This window comes from Panicum hallii, chromosome 9 (assembly GCF_002211085.1).
Source record: "Panicum hallii strain FIL2 chromosome 9, PHallii_v3.1, whole genome shotgun sequence".
Classification (NCBI taxonomy): domain Eukaryota; kingdom Viridiplantae; phylum Streptophyta; class Magnoliopsida; order Poales; family Poaceae; genus Panicum; species Panicum hallii.
In genome coordinates, this window is record NC_038050.1 from 56,968,540 (window position 1) to 56,983,387 (window position 14,848).

Below are 14,848 nucleotides of genomic sequence, written 5' to 3' on the forward strand. Positions count from 1 at the left end.
GTTACTATGAAGTAATTAAAAAAAATGTAAATGTGTCATAGGCCACCTATCTAGTAAATTTAAACTAAATAGCAAAATAAATTGGCACAATAATATATACACATGTCACCATGAAATAATTCAAAAAAATCATTCTAAATGTGTGATGGTCAAACTATATAGTAATCATTCTCTAAAAAGCAACTAATCAATTCTACCTTGCTCAAATTAATGAACAAATTAATGAATCATGCTCATTGTCCCTCATCCTTAAAATCCCTAAAATTTTGCATAATAACATATACACATGTCCCCGTGAAATAATTCAAAAAAATTACTCTAAATGTGTCATAGTCAAACTATCTAGAAAACCTTCTCTAAAAAGTAACAAATTGATTCTATTTTGCTCAAATTAATGAACAAATTGGAAAATTATGCTTATTTTTCCTCAACCTTAAAATCACTATTTTCTTTATCTAGAAAGCATGAAACAAAGAATAAACACCGTGAAAGAAGAGTGGAAGAAGCTACTAACCTTTGGTGCACTTGGATGGGTGAAATCCTCACAAATTTGGGGAAAAATGGGCAGCACCTCCCCTATAACACGCCATGAGAGAGAGAGGAAGAGCTCGGTTAAAGGAAATGGAGGGCTCGGGAAGAAGGACTGCCAAATGAAATGGAGGGCTGGGGATGTAGTGGCCGGTATATACAGGGCAAGTTAGTGTCGGCTGGTGGCTTTAGCCGGCACTAACTGTGTACGTTTAGTGCCAGCTAGAGCAAACAGCCGGCACTAACTTGTAATTGACCAAGTTAGTGCCGGCTAGATATGCCGACCGGCACTGACGTGCGTTTTGACCATTGTGGCAGCCGTCTGACTGTTGGGGGATGGCACGTTAGTGCCGGCTGGGATTTCTAGCCGGCACTAACGTGCCCGCCTTGCACTGTTCAGGCACGTTAGTGCCGGCTCGTTTTTGACCGGCACTAACGTGCTGGTACCAATGTGACATTCTCCGGCAGTGAATGGGTTGGGAGTAGAACCCAGATTAGTGGCACAGTGCACAAGGATCTGATGATATATCGAATTTGTTGCTGTGATTTGAGGAATGCTGGTATTATTTTGGCCGTGTAGCAGTACTACAGGATTTATACTAATTGAGGTAGGTCAACCTAGTGAAAATGATACAAATTGTCCGAATGCTTGAGCTATTCTTCATAATGTTCAGTAAAAATGGATTCCTGAATTTGGGAATGCTTTAATTTGGTTGCGACCCTGGTGTGTGGTGTATGAGACTGCAAATCATGCCCTTTTGCGACAGGCAGCATGATCATCAGTTCATGCTAAATTTATGTGTCTTGACTTATTGACTAACGAACCAGCACCTGAATTCTTTGAAAGATAGGAAATCGCCTGCTAGTTGCAGAAGTTGAAGATTCGGCACCTGAATCTTGTGATCCTCTGCAGAGGATCAGACGCCAGATGTCGAACGGGGCGCGAGACGCTGACCGCACACGCCGGCGACGAAATTCCTAGCACCTACTCCATCTACTACAGCTACACCAACGGCTGCCAGCGCCATCGCCGGCGCTGTCGCGGTCTGGGAGAAACCAAGCTGCCATGCCCAACCGCGGCGGGCGCGACGAACACCCTAGGGGTGATATAGTCTGATGGTGTTTGGATTCCGCTCAAATGGTAATCACTTCCTATGCTCAGCCAACCTAATCTGTGTACTTCCGTTGCTGGCAGCGGGGCCCGTCAAAAACTTCCTGGTTTCGCAGACCATGCGCACCGAGAGATGCGTCACGGGCAAGCAAACCTTCCCTAAGTAGGCTCCCGCGTCTGCAGATCGCATCCGGCATTCCGGCGGTTGCTCCGGAAGAGGCATCAGGGATCGATTTTGTGTTGACATCGGTTTCAATTCAACTCGCGGTCGGACCGGACGCACTCCCATAATAAATGCTTGGTTTGCTTCGGCACTCAACTCGCGCTTCTCCCCTGCCTCGCGCAGTCATCCTCTGCCTAGTGGCTAGGGCAAGGGCAAGAAATCCGCCGTCCCGCCTTCTACAGTTGAACCGCTCGCGATGGCCGAGCCCCCCGCCGCCGCCCGCAGCCACGCCGCCGCGGGACCGGCCGGCCTCAAGAGGAGGCGCATCGCCGTCGGCAGCACGGAGCAGTACGAGGAGACCACCTGCCGCCTCGGCAAGGGTGCCTTCGGTACGGTCGTCAAGGCGCGGCACCGCGACACCGGCCGGATCGTCGCCATCAAGCGCCTCGGCGCGGCCCACGGCGGCCCCGGGGCGGCGCTGCGGGAGGCGCGCTTCCTCGAGGAGGCCGCCAACCCGTTCGTCGTCGGCTTCCACGGCGTCGTCCGCGCCGCGGGCACCATGGACCTCCGCCTCGTCATGGACTTCGTGGGCCCCAGCCTCCACGACGTCCTCCGCCAGCTCCCCCGCGGGAGCCCGCCGCTGCCCGAGGCCACGGTCCGCGCCGCCATGTGGCAGCTGCTCACGGCCGCCAAGAAGATGCACGCCGGCCGCATCGTCCACCGCGACATCAAGCCCCAGAACATCCTCGTCGGCGAGGGTCATAACGTCGTCAAGATCTGCGACTTTGGGCTCGCCATGTCCACCGACGAGCGGCCGCCGTACCAGCCGGCCGGCACGCTGTGGTACATGGCGCCCGAGATGCTGCTGGAGAAGCCCGACTACGACACGCAAGTCGACATCTGGTCCCTCGGCTGCGTCATGGCGGAGCTGATCGACAGCGGGAGACCTCTCTTCCAGGGTTCCCACGACCAAGGGCAGCTCAACGCGATCTTCCAATTGCTCGGCGCGCCCGACGACAGCACATGGCCGTGGTTCTCGTCCACCGTGGTGATGCCGCCGCAACTGGCCGACATGCAGCGGGAGAACCACCTGCGCGAGCTGTTCCCCGAGACGAAGCTGTCTGAGGAAGGGTTCGAGGTCCTCAGCGGCCTCCTCACGTGCAACCCCGACAAGAGGCTCACGGCAGCTGCCGCGCTGGAGCACCCCTGGTTCGCCAAGATCGACGCGCTGGATCTGCCAAACAAAGTGGAGGCGTTGTCGCCGCTGCCCAAGAGACGGAGGATACATCACATACATGCTGTTTGCGTGACCTAGATTAGATCGTTGATGAACTCCTGTAATGTTGTCAATATAGTGATGCAGATTGCACTATTATTTGAATTAAATCCTTTCATGCTAGGCTATGCTTTTGAATGAATTTGATTGATCTTGCCGTCAGTATCTCACGCTTAGTTAGCCCTGAGGCACCTAGACATCTCTGAATTTTTGGTATGCCAGAATCCAATAAGGTCCCAAAGCTAATTTCCGTGTTCAGGAATCCCTTGCATTTTTGTTTGTTTTTGCTAACAAATCAATGCAACGTCTGGCATCTGCACAAAGATGGAATGGAATGCACCACGGATTTTTGAAATAAATATGACAAACAATGTAGTAGGCGACAGACAGGTCTACTATAAAAACGGCAGAGCTCCCGTAGTCCTTCTGATTTAACAATTTGGGAAGAAGATAAGTGAATGGAGATTATTTGTCACTGGAGATTCCATTGGGATTCAAGTTTCAGGTGCTGCGAAATTAACACGACTTATTATGCGGCTGGGAACATCAAATTTCAGGTCCACTTCATGCAGAGGGACCGTAAAAGATTTGCCTGTAGCTCTCAAACGTTTAGTTTTCGGCCTATGGCACTTGTAACCGGTCCATTTGCGGTCCTCCTCCTACAAATCTGACGCGCAAGCTTTTGCGTGCTGACATGAAGTAAGTAGAAACTTTGGAACGGAAAAACTTGTACAAAAAATTCTTGCGTCAGGGCTAACATCACTGTACCACAGCCCCCGATCACCGACTACGTAGGAGTCGGTATAAGCCGTTATACCGACTAACCATCAATTAGCTTTGCCGACTCCACCTATCTATCGCTGTAAGTGACGTCGATATAAAATTTTACCGACCGACATCTTTTCACCGACCAAGTTCGACAAGCTCAAGAGTTTTACCATTGTGTGTCACCAGTTTTATCGACTGATTGTTTGATGGTACTAGGAGCTTTACCAACTGATGGTTCAACGGGATCAATTATATGAATTAAAAAAAAGAAAGCCACTTGTTCTACTGTCCAAAACGGCAAGATGAAAAGCATGAATCAAATTGTGAGGAGATAAATAATAGCTCCCAGTGATGTCACATAGATCATTAAAACAAACTGACCTAGCTCACAGCCATAAAATTTGCATATGGTCAAGAAATCAACATTGCTACATCTATCATTTTGAGCAAGGTATCAAATAATTGTGATCGAAATATCACAGTTCACTACAAGGTTGTGGGCGAAAGATTTCATCTCCAGGAAGTTCCTAACAAAACAAACACATAAGCTTCAACGAAAACTGTGATCAACTTGCAACCGTCTTCATCAACCGTCCCACCTAACACTTCTACCTGAAAGTCAATTTGAACATGTGAGTAACAATTTTCAGTAAAGTTTCAGAAAAGGGAATGGCAAACAACCACACAACATGCAGCTAGTGTTAATATTATTGGATGACAAAAATAGCTATCTGGTATAGAGCTATTTTTCACTTAGGTACAAACTACACTTATATGTTTAATCATTAGAGCAGCAATTGACTTAGCACAAGACATTATTTGGGCACACAGAACAGTTACTATTAAGTCCATAGAGCAATTCCCATTTGCAGCAATAAACAAAACACAGAGATCAACATACTATCACAAAACCTTTGGTTTCTTTAAACTTAGAGGTATGTGTATGCTTTTCTACTGCAGCTGCATCGCTTTTTTGCTACACAAATGATAAATTGAACTCGGAACTGCTACCTGCAATACAAAATTATTTGGAGATTCAGAATCCACACCATTTTATAAGCAGTCTCTTGACAATGCATGTGTGCTGAACAAAGAAAAGGAAAAAACACAGTCACACATGGTTAATCAATATTGAAGGCAACAGTCATGTTTCTTCAGAAATCATATAAACACTATAGTGAATTTTTTTATACAAGTTACTGTTTTAGCAGTCACAGTTCTATACGAGCTCATGTTTTAGCAGTCACTATTTTCAATTAGAGCAAAAATAAATGTCATCAGATATATTGCCTCCTTTGGTCTGGTCTTTTCAAGATGTGTGCCTCCTTCCCTTGTTTAACCTCCTGTCAACCAAGGAAAGATATTAGCGTGCACAGCCAAAATATGTGCATATTGGCAAGAAGCATTAGATTTTAACTAAGAGTGAGTGGACTCTAGTCAAAATGAGTACCATGGGTAGAGCAACATCAGCTAGATCATGAGCACAAGCTAGCAGAATATAACAACAAATCTAATGTTTTGAGATGACACCAACATTAAACAAGCAAGACAAACAATGGAAGGAAACATACTCAGGTCGGGAAGCCTCAAATCTCGCTACACAGGCTGAATGCAGCACGCCCGCACCGCTGCAGGGCGCCGCCGGCCAGCCGCGTGCTCGCGCAGGTGAGGGAGCAAGGTGCTCGGCGCCCAAGGCCCAGGCCCTGCCCCATCGGCCGCTCGGGCGCGCCTGCAGCAATGCTGCCGCGGAGCCCCTGCGCGGCGCGGGCCGGGCGTGCCTAGCGGCTCCCGCTCGGCCAAGCCGTCGCCCGCCGCGGAGCGCCTACGGGGCCGCGCGTCAGTGGGGAGCAGGCGTCGGTGGGTAGCGAGGGGCGTGGATCTGAGGTTTGAATTTATATATACAATAAGGAAGCGATCTAAGCCGTCGGATTAGAGATGGATGGACAAAGAAAATTTGGGCTGTGCATGAGTGTTGAGAAAACGGCTCAATCTCAAGTTTCTTTTAGTCCATTTGGTTTTTCTTTATCGCCAACTAATTAAGTTATCTTTGTGAACTAACACACAAAAATAATAATCTTATATATAACAATATATTTTTCATATATATTAGACTACATATAAGTTGTCTTGTAGAAGTTTTAATCATTTTTAACTCATTTACTATTTTCGATAATTTAAATGAATTTTTGAGTGTTTATTGAAAGTAATTACAAATTGAACTACATGTATCTAAATAATATTTAAAAATTTACACAAAAATATATTTTAAGTACTTATGTTCTATTGTAGCTCATATACTGAAAATAGATGAAAAGTCCAATGTTTGTTAGGAGTAATTCTAACTTCTACTTGCACCTTATTATAAAATAATGATAATAATATATAAATTTCTCCAAAAATTTTGTAAATTTGAATAGAGTCATTTTATGGATGTATGAGCTTAGACACAAAAATTTCATAAGATTTTACAAAAATTGGACATACACTATTCACAAAATGGATAGATCCCTCACAATATTTCACACAACTTAAGTCTAACTATGAAGTTTGTCAACCTTAAATTCTTTTCTTGCTCATATACACTTGAAATTTGGATATATCGTTAACTTAACTATCCTATTAACATTTGTGGATTTCATTGTCGCTTGTTGTGCAAAAAAGTTTTTTTCCTAATTTTTAAATAACTAATTAAGGCACCCTTTGAAGTAACTTGCAACAATAATTATCTTGTATACCCTAATACATTTGTTACATGTAATACATAACATATAAGTTGTTATGTAGGAGTTTCAACAATTATAGAACATATTTGGTCTTTTCTATCATTTAAATAAATTTCTGCGTGCTTATCGAAAGTAACTCCAAGTTGAACTACGTGTACCTCCAATAAAATTTGAAAAATTATGGAAAAATTATATTAGCCTCATATGTTCCATTCTAGCTCATGTCTTGGAGATAGATGAAAATTTCAATTGTCTTTTAGAGAAAATTCAAACTTCTATCTCCAAATCACCACATAATAATTACAATAAATATTTAAATTTGGTAAGAAAATTCTACAAATTGACATGGAAACATATTTTTGGCACATAAGCATAAAAAAATTAAATAATTTTAATAAAGTAAGACCATACATTGTTCATAAAATGATACATCTCTCACACAGTTTATCATAACTCAAGTCAAACTTTGAGATTTGAAATATCTCATAATATTTTTGAACTCGTGTGCACCTTAAATTTAGATACCTTATGTTTATCAGAATATTAGAAGGTATGAAGTTACATTACCAATTGTTATGCACTAATATATTTTCCTACTCTCTAATTGGGTGGAAGAAAATAAGCCATATGTAAAAGATCCAAGAAATAGCAATTAACATAAAAAATACCATTAAATGAAAGATCCTGATTTTAGAAAAAATTAGGAAATTTTTTTATCAAATTTGAAGTTCTTATGAGGGAGAAATACAAATTGCAAATTTTAATTTCAGATTAAAAAGAGAAAGATGAACCACACGCTTGCTTTTCATTATGATCCATGTATACCAACTGATAGTTTGACCTTACTACCATGAATTACCGACGGTTGGTTTAAGATCCATACCAACCGATATGCAGTTGGAAAATTTGAATTACCGACTGATAGTCCGTTAGAGATCTTTACATACTAATAGTTTGTTATAATTCTCTACTTTTAGCGACCCACATCCGACACTATTTTGGTACTGTGGTATAGTGCATTCTGTTGGAGTATTGGTTAGCAGCTGGAAAAGACATCCACCACGCCAATGGCGACTAAACTGGCTGCACTCGACACGCAATGCAATCTCACGTACCGTACTACCGAAAAGTTCACTTTCGCGTCAGTTAAAAGCAAAGCAAGCCAAAGCAGGTGTACAAGGCAGCCAGGCTTCAGAATTCAGTGTGTTCCGTGCTTAAATTGCAGAAATCAGATTGAATTTGCCCGAGTTTATCACTCGGCCGTTTGTATTTGCAGGAATCAAACGAGCTAAATTGCACAGTACTCGTTATTGATGCCCGTCGCTGATTCGAAGATCCAGCTGTCCTGCCCCTAAACCTTCTCACGGGAATTGCGGCGGGAACAAAAAACCAAACCCCGCTGAAAAGAAAATAGGATGAGGGTGAATTGTAGTGAGCAGAGATCGTTGAACCGCTGGGCTGAACCGGCCCACGCCCACGGCCCACCTAACAGTCAGAGGTATGGTGATTTTTCACCGACATGTGACCCCGGCACCAGGGCGGCGGGTGTTCCATCTCAAGGTCGCGTGCCCGGCGATGGCGCCGTTTGCTATAGAGCAAGGTCGCGTGCCCGGCATGGCGCTGCGCGCCAGTGGCAACTTCTACCACTCCACCACTCGCGCCGTCTCCCGCCAATAGCACATGATCGCCACCCGTAGCGCGGCGCGCTCCCGATGTCCCGGCCGCCCCCCGCGCAGGCGGGGGCCCTCGCCAACGCCACCTTCTCCCACCTCTTCCAGCTCTGCGCCCACGCCGGCCGCCCGGCGCTCGGCGCGGGCCGCGCCGCGCACGCGCGGATGCTCGTGTCCGGGTTCGTGCCCACCGAGTTCGTCTCCAACTGCCTCCTCCAGATGTACGCCCGCTGCGCGGGCGCCGCCCGCGCGCGCAGGGTGTTCGACGCGATGCCCCACCGGGACACAGTCTCGTGGAACACCATGCTCACGGCGTACGCTCACGCGGGAGACATCGACACGGCCGTATCGCTGTTCGACGCGATGCCGGGCCCTGACGTCGTGTCGTGGAACGCGCTGGTCTCGAGCTACAGCCAGCGCGGCCTGTTTCGGGAGTCAGTAGGTCTGTTTCTGGAGATGGCTCACGGGGGTGTTGCCCCTGACAGGACGACGTTTGCTGTTTTGCTGAAGGCCTGCAGTGGTTTGGAAGACTTGGCACTTGGTGTTCAAATCCATGGATTGGCGGTAAAGACGGGCCTGGAGGCTGATGTCCGAGCCGGGAGTGCTCTCGTGGACATGTATGGCAAGTGCAGGAGTTTGGAAGACGCACTGTGCTTCTTTCATGGAATGGGTGAGAGGAATTGGGTCTCTTGGGGTGCGGCGATCGCGGGATGTGTTCAAAATGAGCAGTACACACGAGGGCTGGAGCTGTTTGTGCAGATGCAGAGGCTGGGGCTTGGGGTGAGCCAGCCGGCTTATGCCAGTGTCTTTAGATCCTGCTCAGCAATGTCATGTCTGAACACTGCTAGGCAGTTACATGCGCATGCCATAAAGAATAAGTTTAGTTCTGACCGTGTTGTTGGCACAGCAATTGTAGACGTGTATGCCAAGGCTGATAGCTTGGTTGATGCTAGAAGGGCATTCTTTGGTTTGCCCAACCATACTGTGGAGACATGCAATGCCATGATGGTTGGGCTTGTGCGCACAGGGCTCGGACCTGAGGCCATGCAACTGTTTCAATTCATGACCAGGTCTGGTATTGGTTTTGATGTAGTTAGCTTATCAGGTGTTTTCAGTGCTTGTGCCGAGGTTAAGGGGTACTTTCAAGGGTTACAAGTCCACTGCTTATCAGTTAAATCAGGGTTTGATGCGGATGTTTGTGTCAAAAATGCAATTCTGGATCTATATGGGAAGTGCAAAGTGTTGGTAGAAGCATATCTTATATTCCAGGAGATGGAGCAAAGAGACTCGGTCTCTTGGAACGCTATTATTGCAGCTCTTGAGCAAAATGAGTGTTATGAGGATACCATAGCCCACTTAAATGAAATGATGCGCTCTGGTATGGAACCTGATGATTTCACTTATGGTAGCGTCCTTAAGGCTTGTGCAGGCTTACAATCTTTGGAATATGGATTGATGGTTCATAACAAAGTTATCAAGTCGGGACTTGGTTTCGATGCTTTTGTTGCAAGCACTGTTGTTGACATGTACTGTAAATGTGGCATGATCACAGAGGCTCAGAAACTTCATGAAAGAATTGGGAGGAAAGAACTTGTTTCGTGGAATTCCATCATATCAGGATTTTCACTCAACAAACAGAGTGATGAAGCACAGAAGTTCTTCTCAGCGATGCTAGATATGGGGGTAAAGCCTGATCATTTTACTTATGCCACGGTTCTTGATACTTGTGCTAATCTGGCTACCATTGAGTTGGGAAAACAGATCCATGGTCAGATTATCAAGCAGGAAATGCTTGGAGATGAATATATCTCTAGCACTCTTGTAGACATGTATGCCAAGTGCGGGAACATGCCAGACTCGCTGCTGATGTTTGAGAAGGCGCAGAAACTGGATTTTGTGTCGTGGAATGCTATGATATGTGGCTATGCACTCCATGGCCAGGGATTGCAAGCCCTAGAGATGTTTGAGAGAATGCAGAAAGCAAACGCTCTGCCAAATCATGCAACTTTTGTGGCAGTTCTTCGGGCATGCAGCCATGTTGGTCTGCTAGACGACGGATGCCGCTACTTCCATCTGATGACAACACGCTACAAATTGGAACCTCAACTGGAACACTTTTCTTGCATGGTCGATATACTAGGACGGTCAAAGGGCCCGCAGGAAGCTCTGAAATTTATCAGAAGCATGCCTTTTGAAGCAGATGCAGTCATATGGAAGACTCTGCTAAGCATTTGCAAGATCCGTCAAGATGTTGAAGTGGCTGAAATTGCTGCTAGCAATATTCTACGGCTAGATCCAGATGATTCATCAGTTTACATTCTTCTCTCAAATGTATACGCTGAATCAGGAAAATGGGTTGATGTTTCAAGGACTAGAAGGCTAATGAGGCAGGGACGGCTGAAAAAGGAACCTGGTTGTAGCTGGATTGAAGTGCAATCAGAGATGCATGGTTTCCTTGTAGGAGATAAGGTCCATCCAAGATCGACGGAGGTGTATGAGATGTTGAATGATTTGATTGGTGAGATGAAACTCTCTGGATATGAGCCTGCTTCAGCCCTTTTTGCTGAGGTTGATGAAGAGGGGAGCGCATCTGAGCAAGATGATTTGCTTGGAATCATCGGTGATTAATCTGTCTTGCCTTCATGTAAACTTGGCAGATTCCGCCAGCAGAGAGTGATACTAAAAATGGCACTGAGGCAGAAACTCAATTTTCTACCTGGCCATGTCATGTAAGCATGTTCTTGTTGATCTTAGGATGCATGTGACTGACGATTGTTCACATGAAAGCAAGCCAGGACCATGTGCACAGTTTTGGCTTGAAGAGGACTGGCAGTGCAGAAAATAGGCTAGCAAAAGAAATCAAACTGACCACATCTGGTGGATAAGTAACTTATTGTTATTTCCACAACATGTGCTGATTCTGGCTTGTATACAGGGAATATAGCAAACTTGGCAGAAGTGTAGAAACAATCTCCCCATTTCCTTTCTTCACAAAAGAAAAAAAATTGCTGCTGCTCTGATTCAAAATACTGTCGGTTCATTTATTTGGTTGAGCAAGCTTATTGATTGTTCAGTATCTCTCAAACATCAGCTTTAGTTTTCACCCAAATGTTTGCTAAAGGGGGTGCAATGTGCCAGTGCAAGCATTGCCCAGCTCTAAATATAACCAAATGCAGATGTTATAATTTTATCCAAGATTCAAGATCATTCATACTTCTTTATCCCTGAACACATTTGTACTTCGGTTGCCTAAAGCTACTATGTTGTTGGATGTTTAGGTAACTTGAAACACATAACATAGGTTACCGCTCTTTTATAATTTACAACGGTTCGTTACTTTGGTTGTCCACTTGTCCTAAGATATCGTTATTGGATTTTTTATATGTTTTGTCAGAATCATTTCCGTCTCAAAACTGCTTTTCTTTTTTTTTTCTAACTTTAAGGTAGGGAGGGAGGCTTCCTCTGTACCTTTTTTTTGGCACAACATGAATATAGATCCCATGCGAAGTATAACAAATATCAATGACATGCTATATTTTTTTTTTTGCATGTGCATATGCATCTGTTGCCTTATTGGCAATTTGGTATGTTTATGAAAACTGCTACATTGCTATGTCCACACTGTATTTATCTACTATATGCCTTGGTTGAACCTAGGATTCAAATTGTCTTGTCTTTTCTTCTTCCCAGCTCTCAGGTTGCGAACTGGTTGGACCTAGCAGGACTTCTTTGCTATTTAATATTGTGATCTTGATGAACTTCTGAGTATACAAGAAATTCCAGCACCTATGAATTTACCTACTTGGTTGTTTATTTTCTGTTATAGTCTCTACAGTTTGTGTAATTTTCTAATGTATATCTGTTTTCTTTCAGGTTATTCTAAAGTTCTATGATGTTCATTGCAGAGACTGCGAATATCCTTCACACATTTATTTTGAAGAGATTCTATCTTTCCAGATGATCCTGCTGACAATTGAAATTTTTAACTCTGATGGTGGAACTTCAACTTTGAAGTACATTGTAAACCTTAAGCTCTTATCCATTATAAAGAATAATTCATATTCAACTGAGTTATTTTAATTCCTTTCACTTGTCTTGCAAGATACATATTATCTGGGACACTGAACATCGTAATGCAATGTTGGTCAGTTTTATTCCAGGAACCTAAGGAATGTGAAAGATAGGGAATAATGAAAGTATGAAACTTTGCTGCCAGCTATTTCAGGACTTGTGCAGTTCCAGTTTCTCATGCAACATACTGCTCCATACATGGATAAAAACTACCTGTGTTATTGATGATACTCATATATTTAGTGTTTGTCTCCTTAGTTGTCTTATTCAGCTAAGTTATAGTCCATTGAGATTGAGATTGTCATGTCCTCTTTGGCCAAATTATGCCACGTACTTGATGTAATAAAACATGACTGGCAGACCCTAATTCCTTCTCATGTGCTGCAATACCGATGCCTTCAAAGTTTCCACGAGTACTGTTTGTTGAGAATTTTTCGAGTTGATCTGGTGCTAAACCAATGTGGTTTGCATACTTGTACCTTGCTACTGATTGATTTGCATTGGAGATATTCTATTTTATGTATTTAACATATTCTTTTTTGTGTAGGCATCTCTTGAGGCAAATAGAAGAGTCAGTTAAAGCTAAAATAGTGAAGCTGCAGAGCAATTTTAAGGATAGCAAGATAAGCTTGGAAAGGATAAGAGAAGTTAAGGTGTAACAGAAAATCATTTTTTTTGTTAGCTGAGAACTATTCTTTTTGGACGTGCAGGGCCTTGAAATGGAACAACATTTGCAAAGGAATGCACGAATATAGAGAAAAGATAGGTACAGTTTTGATGTATCATATTGTTCTTCCTTTTGACGTCTTTAATTTGCACAGTTTATTTTGGAGTGCAGGCACTGTATGATGGTTTTTTTAGAAATGGACTGTCAGAACTTGAAAAGTTGTATGGATATCAAAGGGCCGAAATTATGAAACTATTGGAAGAAGAATCCGCGCGGCTGAGCAAAGTTGTTGCAGAGATCCAAGACGAGCTAAGTGAAAATTGCATCAACACCGAAGTTAGCGAACACCCAGTCCAAGGGATGGCAAATGCAATGTTGTGACAGCAGTTGAAAAGGTGTGCATGTTACTACAGATGACAGTCAACTTTTCCGTCTAGATTTATGCGGAGCCTCTTTCTATGCTTACAGTTGCAGGCTACACAAACATACTTTCTGAGGACATTGACAAATTACTCCATCAAACGTTAACAAATTTTTCTCGTAGTCATGAGCTTCAGGTCACTAAAAGTTTGGAATCTGTATTGTATCACTTCAAATGTGTTAAACATTTACAACAGCTATAGTACGACATCCCATTGGTTAGGCTTCAACTTTAACAACTAAATCCTGAAAATCATCTTATAAATTGAAGCTAAAACTCTAAAAGACTCTTTACTTAATTGGCAAAAAGTCGAATCTCGTCGAGCGGCACGAGTCGCGGTGGCGGTGCCGCCGCACTTGACAGGTGGTGGTCCGACTCAACAGCAGAAACGGGCTGGACACGAAATCCCCGACGCCCCGCGATGAAAGACTTTTTTAAAAAATAGGTTTAAAAAATTAAATTTGAAAAGGGGTGCCGATTCGCAAATTTTCGAAAAATGGGTATCTCCCGCCCGAAGGTGCCGGAGACCTCCCGCCCATCCAACGGGCGGGAGGTGCCAAAACTTTTTTCAGGCCCCTCCCGAGAGCCTCTTCACGAATAAGGAACTTTTCTTATTCGCGAAGAGATCCCTGAGGCATCCCGCCCACCCAACGGGCGGGAGGCATCCAGCCTGTCCAACGGGCGGGAGGTGCCCTATTTCTTATTTTTTGTTGGAATTTATGTTTTACAAACTATTTAAAATTCATACCTTTTTCAAATACAAGATTTATTCATCATACTCTTTCGTATACATAAAAAATTTAGTTCAATTTTACGAAAAAGATTACGGTATCTAAAACTTATCTGAAGATGGTTAAGCGATAACGTTTTGCAACGTAGAATCCAAATATTACAATAGTACGATACATCAAGCTATTAAAAATAAAATAGTATAATAAAAAAATAGTTTAAATATACAAATGCCAAGTCACAGTTACAATTACAAACACACATAATGATCTGTTAAAAGTCACTGCGGCAAATATTATAAATACACATAATGGTGTGTTAAAATTACAAATACACATCCAGGTCTTATACAAACTCAACGCGGCAAATATTACACATGAGCAAACAACGTTCAAATAAAATTACAACTAAACGATGCCTGATGTCGTAGTAGCACTCGATCAGCGACGTCTCCCACTCCTTGATGCAACTGGAGGTCTTCCATCTGTAGCATCATCTGTAGGGCCTGCTTCAGCAGAATTAGACCCAGCATCATTGTTCGGACAACGTTTATACGTGTGTCAACTCTGGTTACATGCACTGTAGCGCTGTATCCTCGTACGGAGCTCTGACTCATCCATGTCATTACGAATATGCCGTGTCTGACGGCGCCCTCTCTTAACCCGAACTGTTCTCGGATCTAGAATATAGATCTCAGGATTCGCTGCCTCAGTGAACGCTC

At 43.8% G+C, this 14,848-nt stretch overlaps 2 protein-coding genes and 1 long non-coding RNA gene across 3 annotated transcripts; 2 read left to right on the forward strand and 1 right to left on the reverse strand.

Moving 5' to 3' along the window:
• The first annotated feature begins 2,058 nt into the window (after window positions 1-2,058).
• Window positions 2,059-3,117, forward strand: LOC112873183 (putative cyclin-dependent kinase F-2). Its single transcript, XM_025936202.1, has one exon. It carries the CDS (start codon window positions 2,059-2,061, stop codon window positions 3,115-3,117), a length of 1,059 nt encoding a protein of 352 aa, XP_025791987.1.
• Window positions 3,118-5,157: 2,040 nt separating this feature from the next.
• Window positions 5,158-5,531, reverse strand: LOC112878264. Its single transcript, XR_003225669.1, has 2 exons — window positions 5,418-5,531; window positions 5,158-5,189 (listed from the first exon to the last, which is right to left on the reverse strand). It is a non-coding gene; the product is annotated as an uncharacterized LOC112878264 (long non-coding RNA).
• Window positions 5,532-8,093: 2,562 nt separating this feature from the next.
• Window positions 8,094-11,197, forward strand: LOC112873974 (pentatricopeptide repeat-containing protein At3g02330, mitochondrial). Its single transcript, XM_025937094.1, has one exon. The coding sequence runs from the start codon at window positions 8,282-8,284 to the stop codon at window positions 10,865-10,867; it is 2,586 nt and encodes an 861-aa protein (XP_025792879.1). The 5' UTR covers window positions 8,094-8,281; the 3' UTR covers window positions 10,868-11,197.
• Window positions 11,198-14,848: the final 3,651 nt, after the last annotated feature.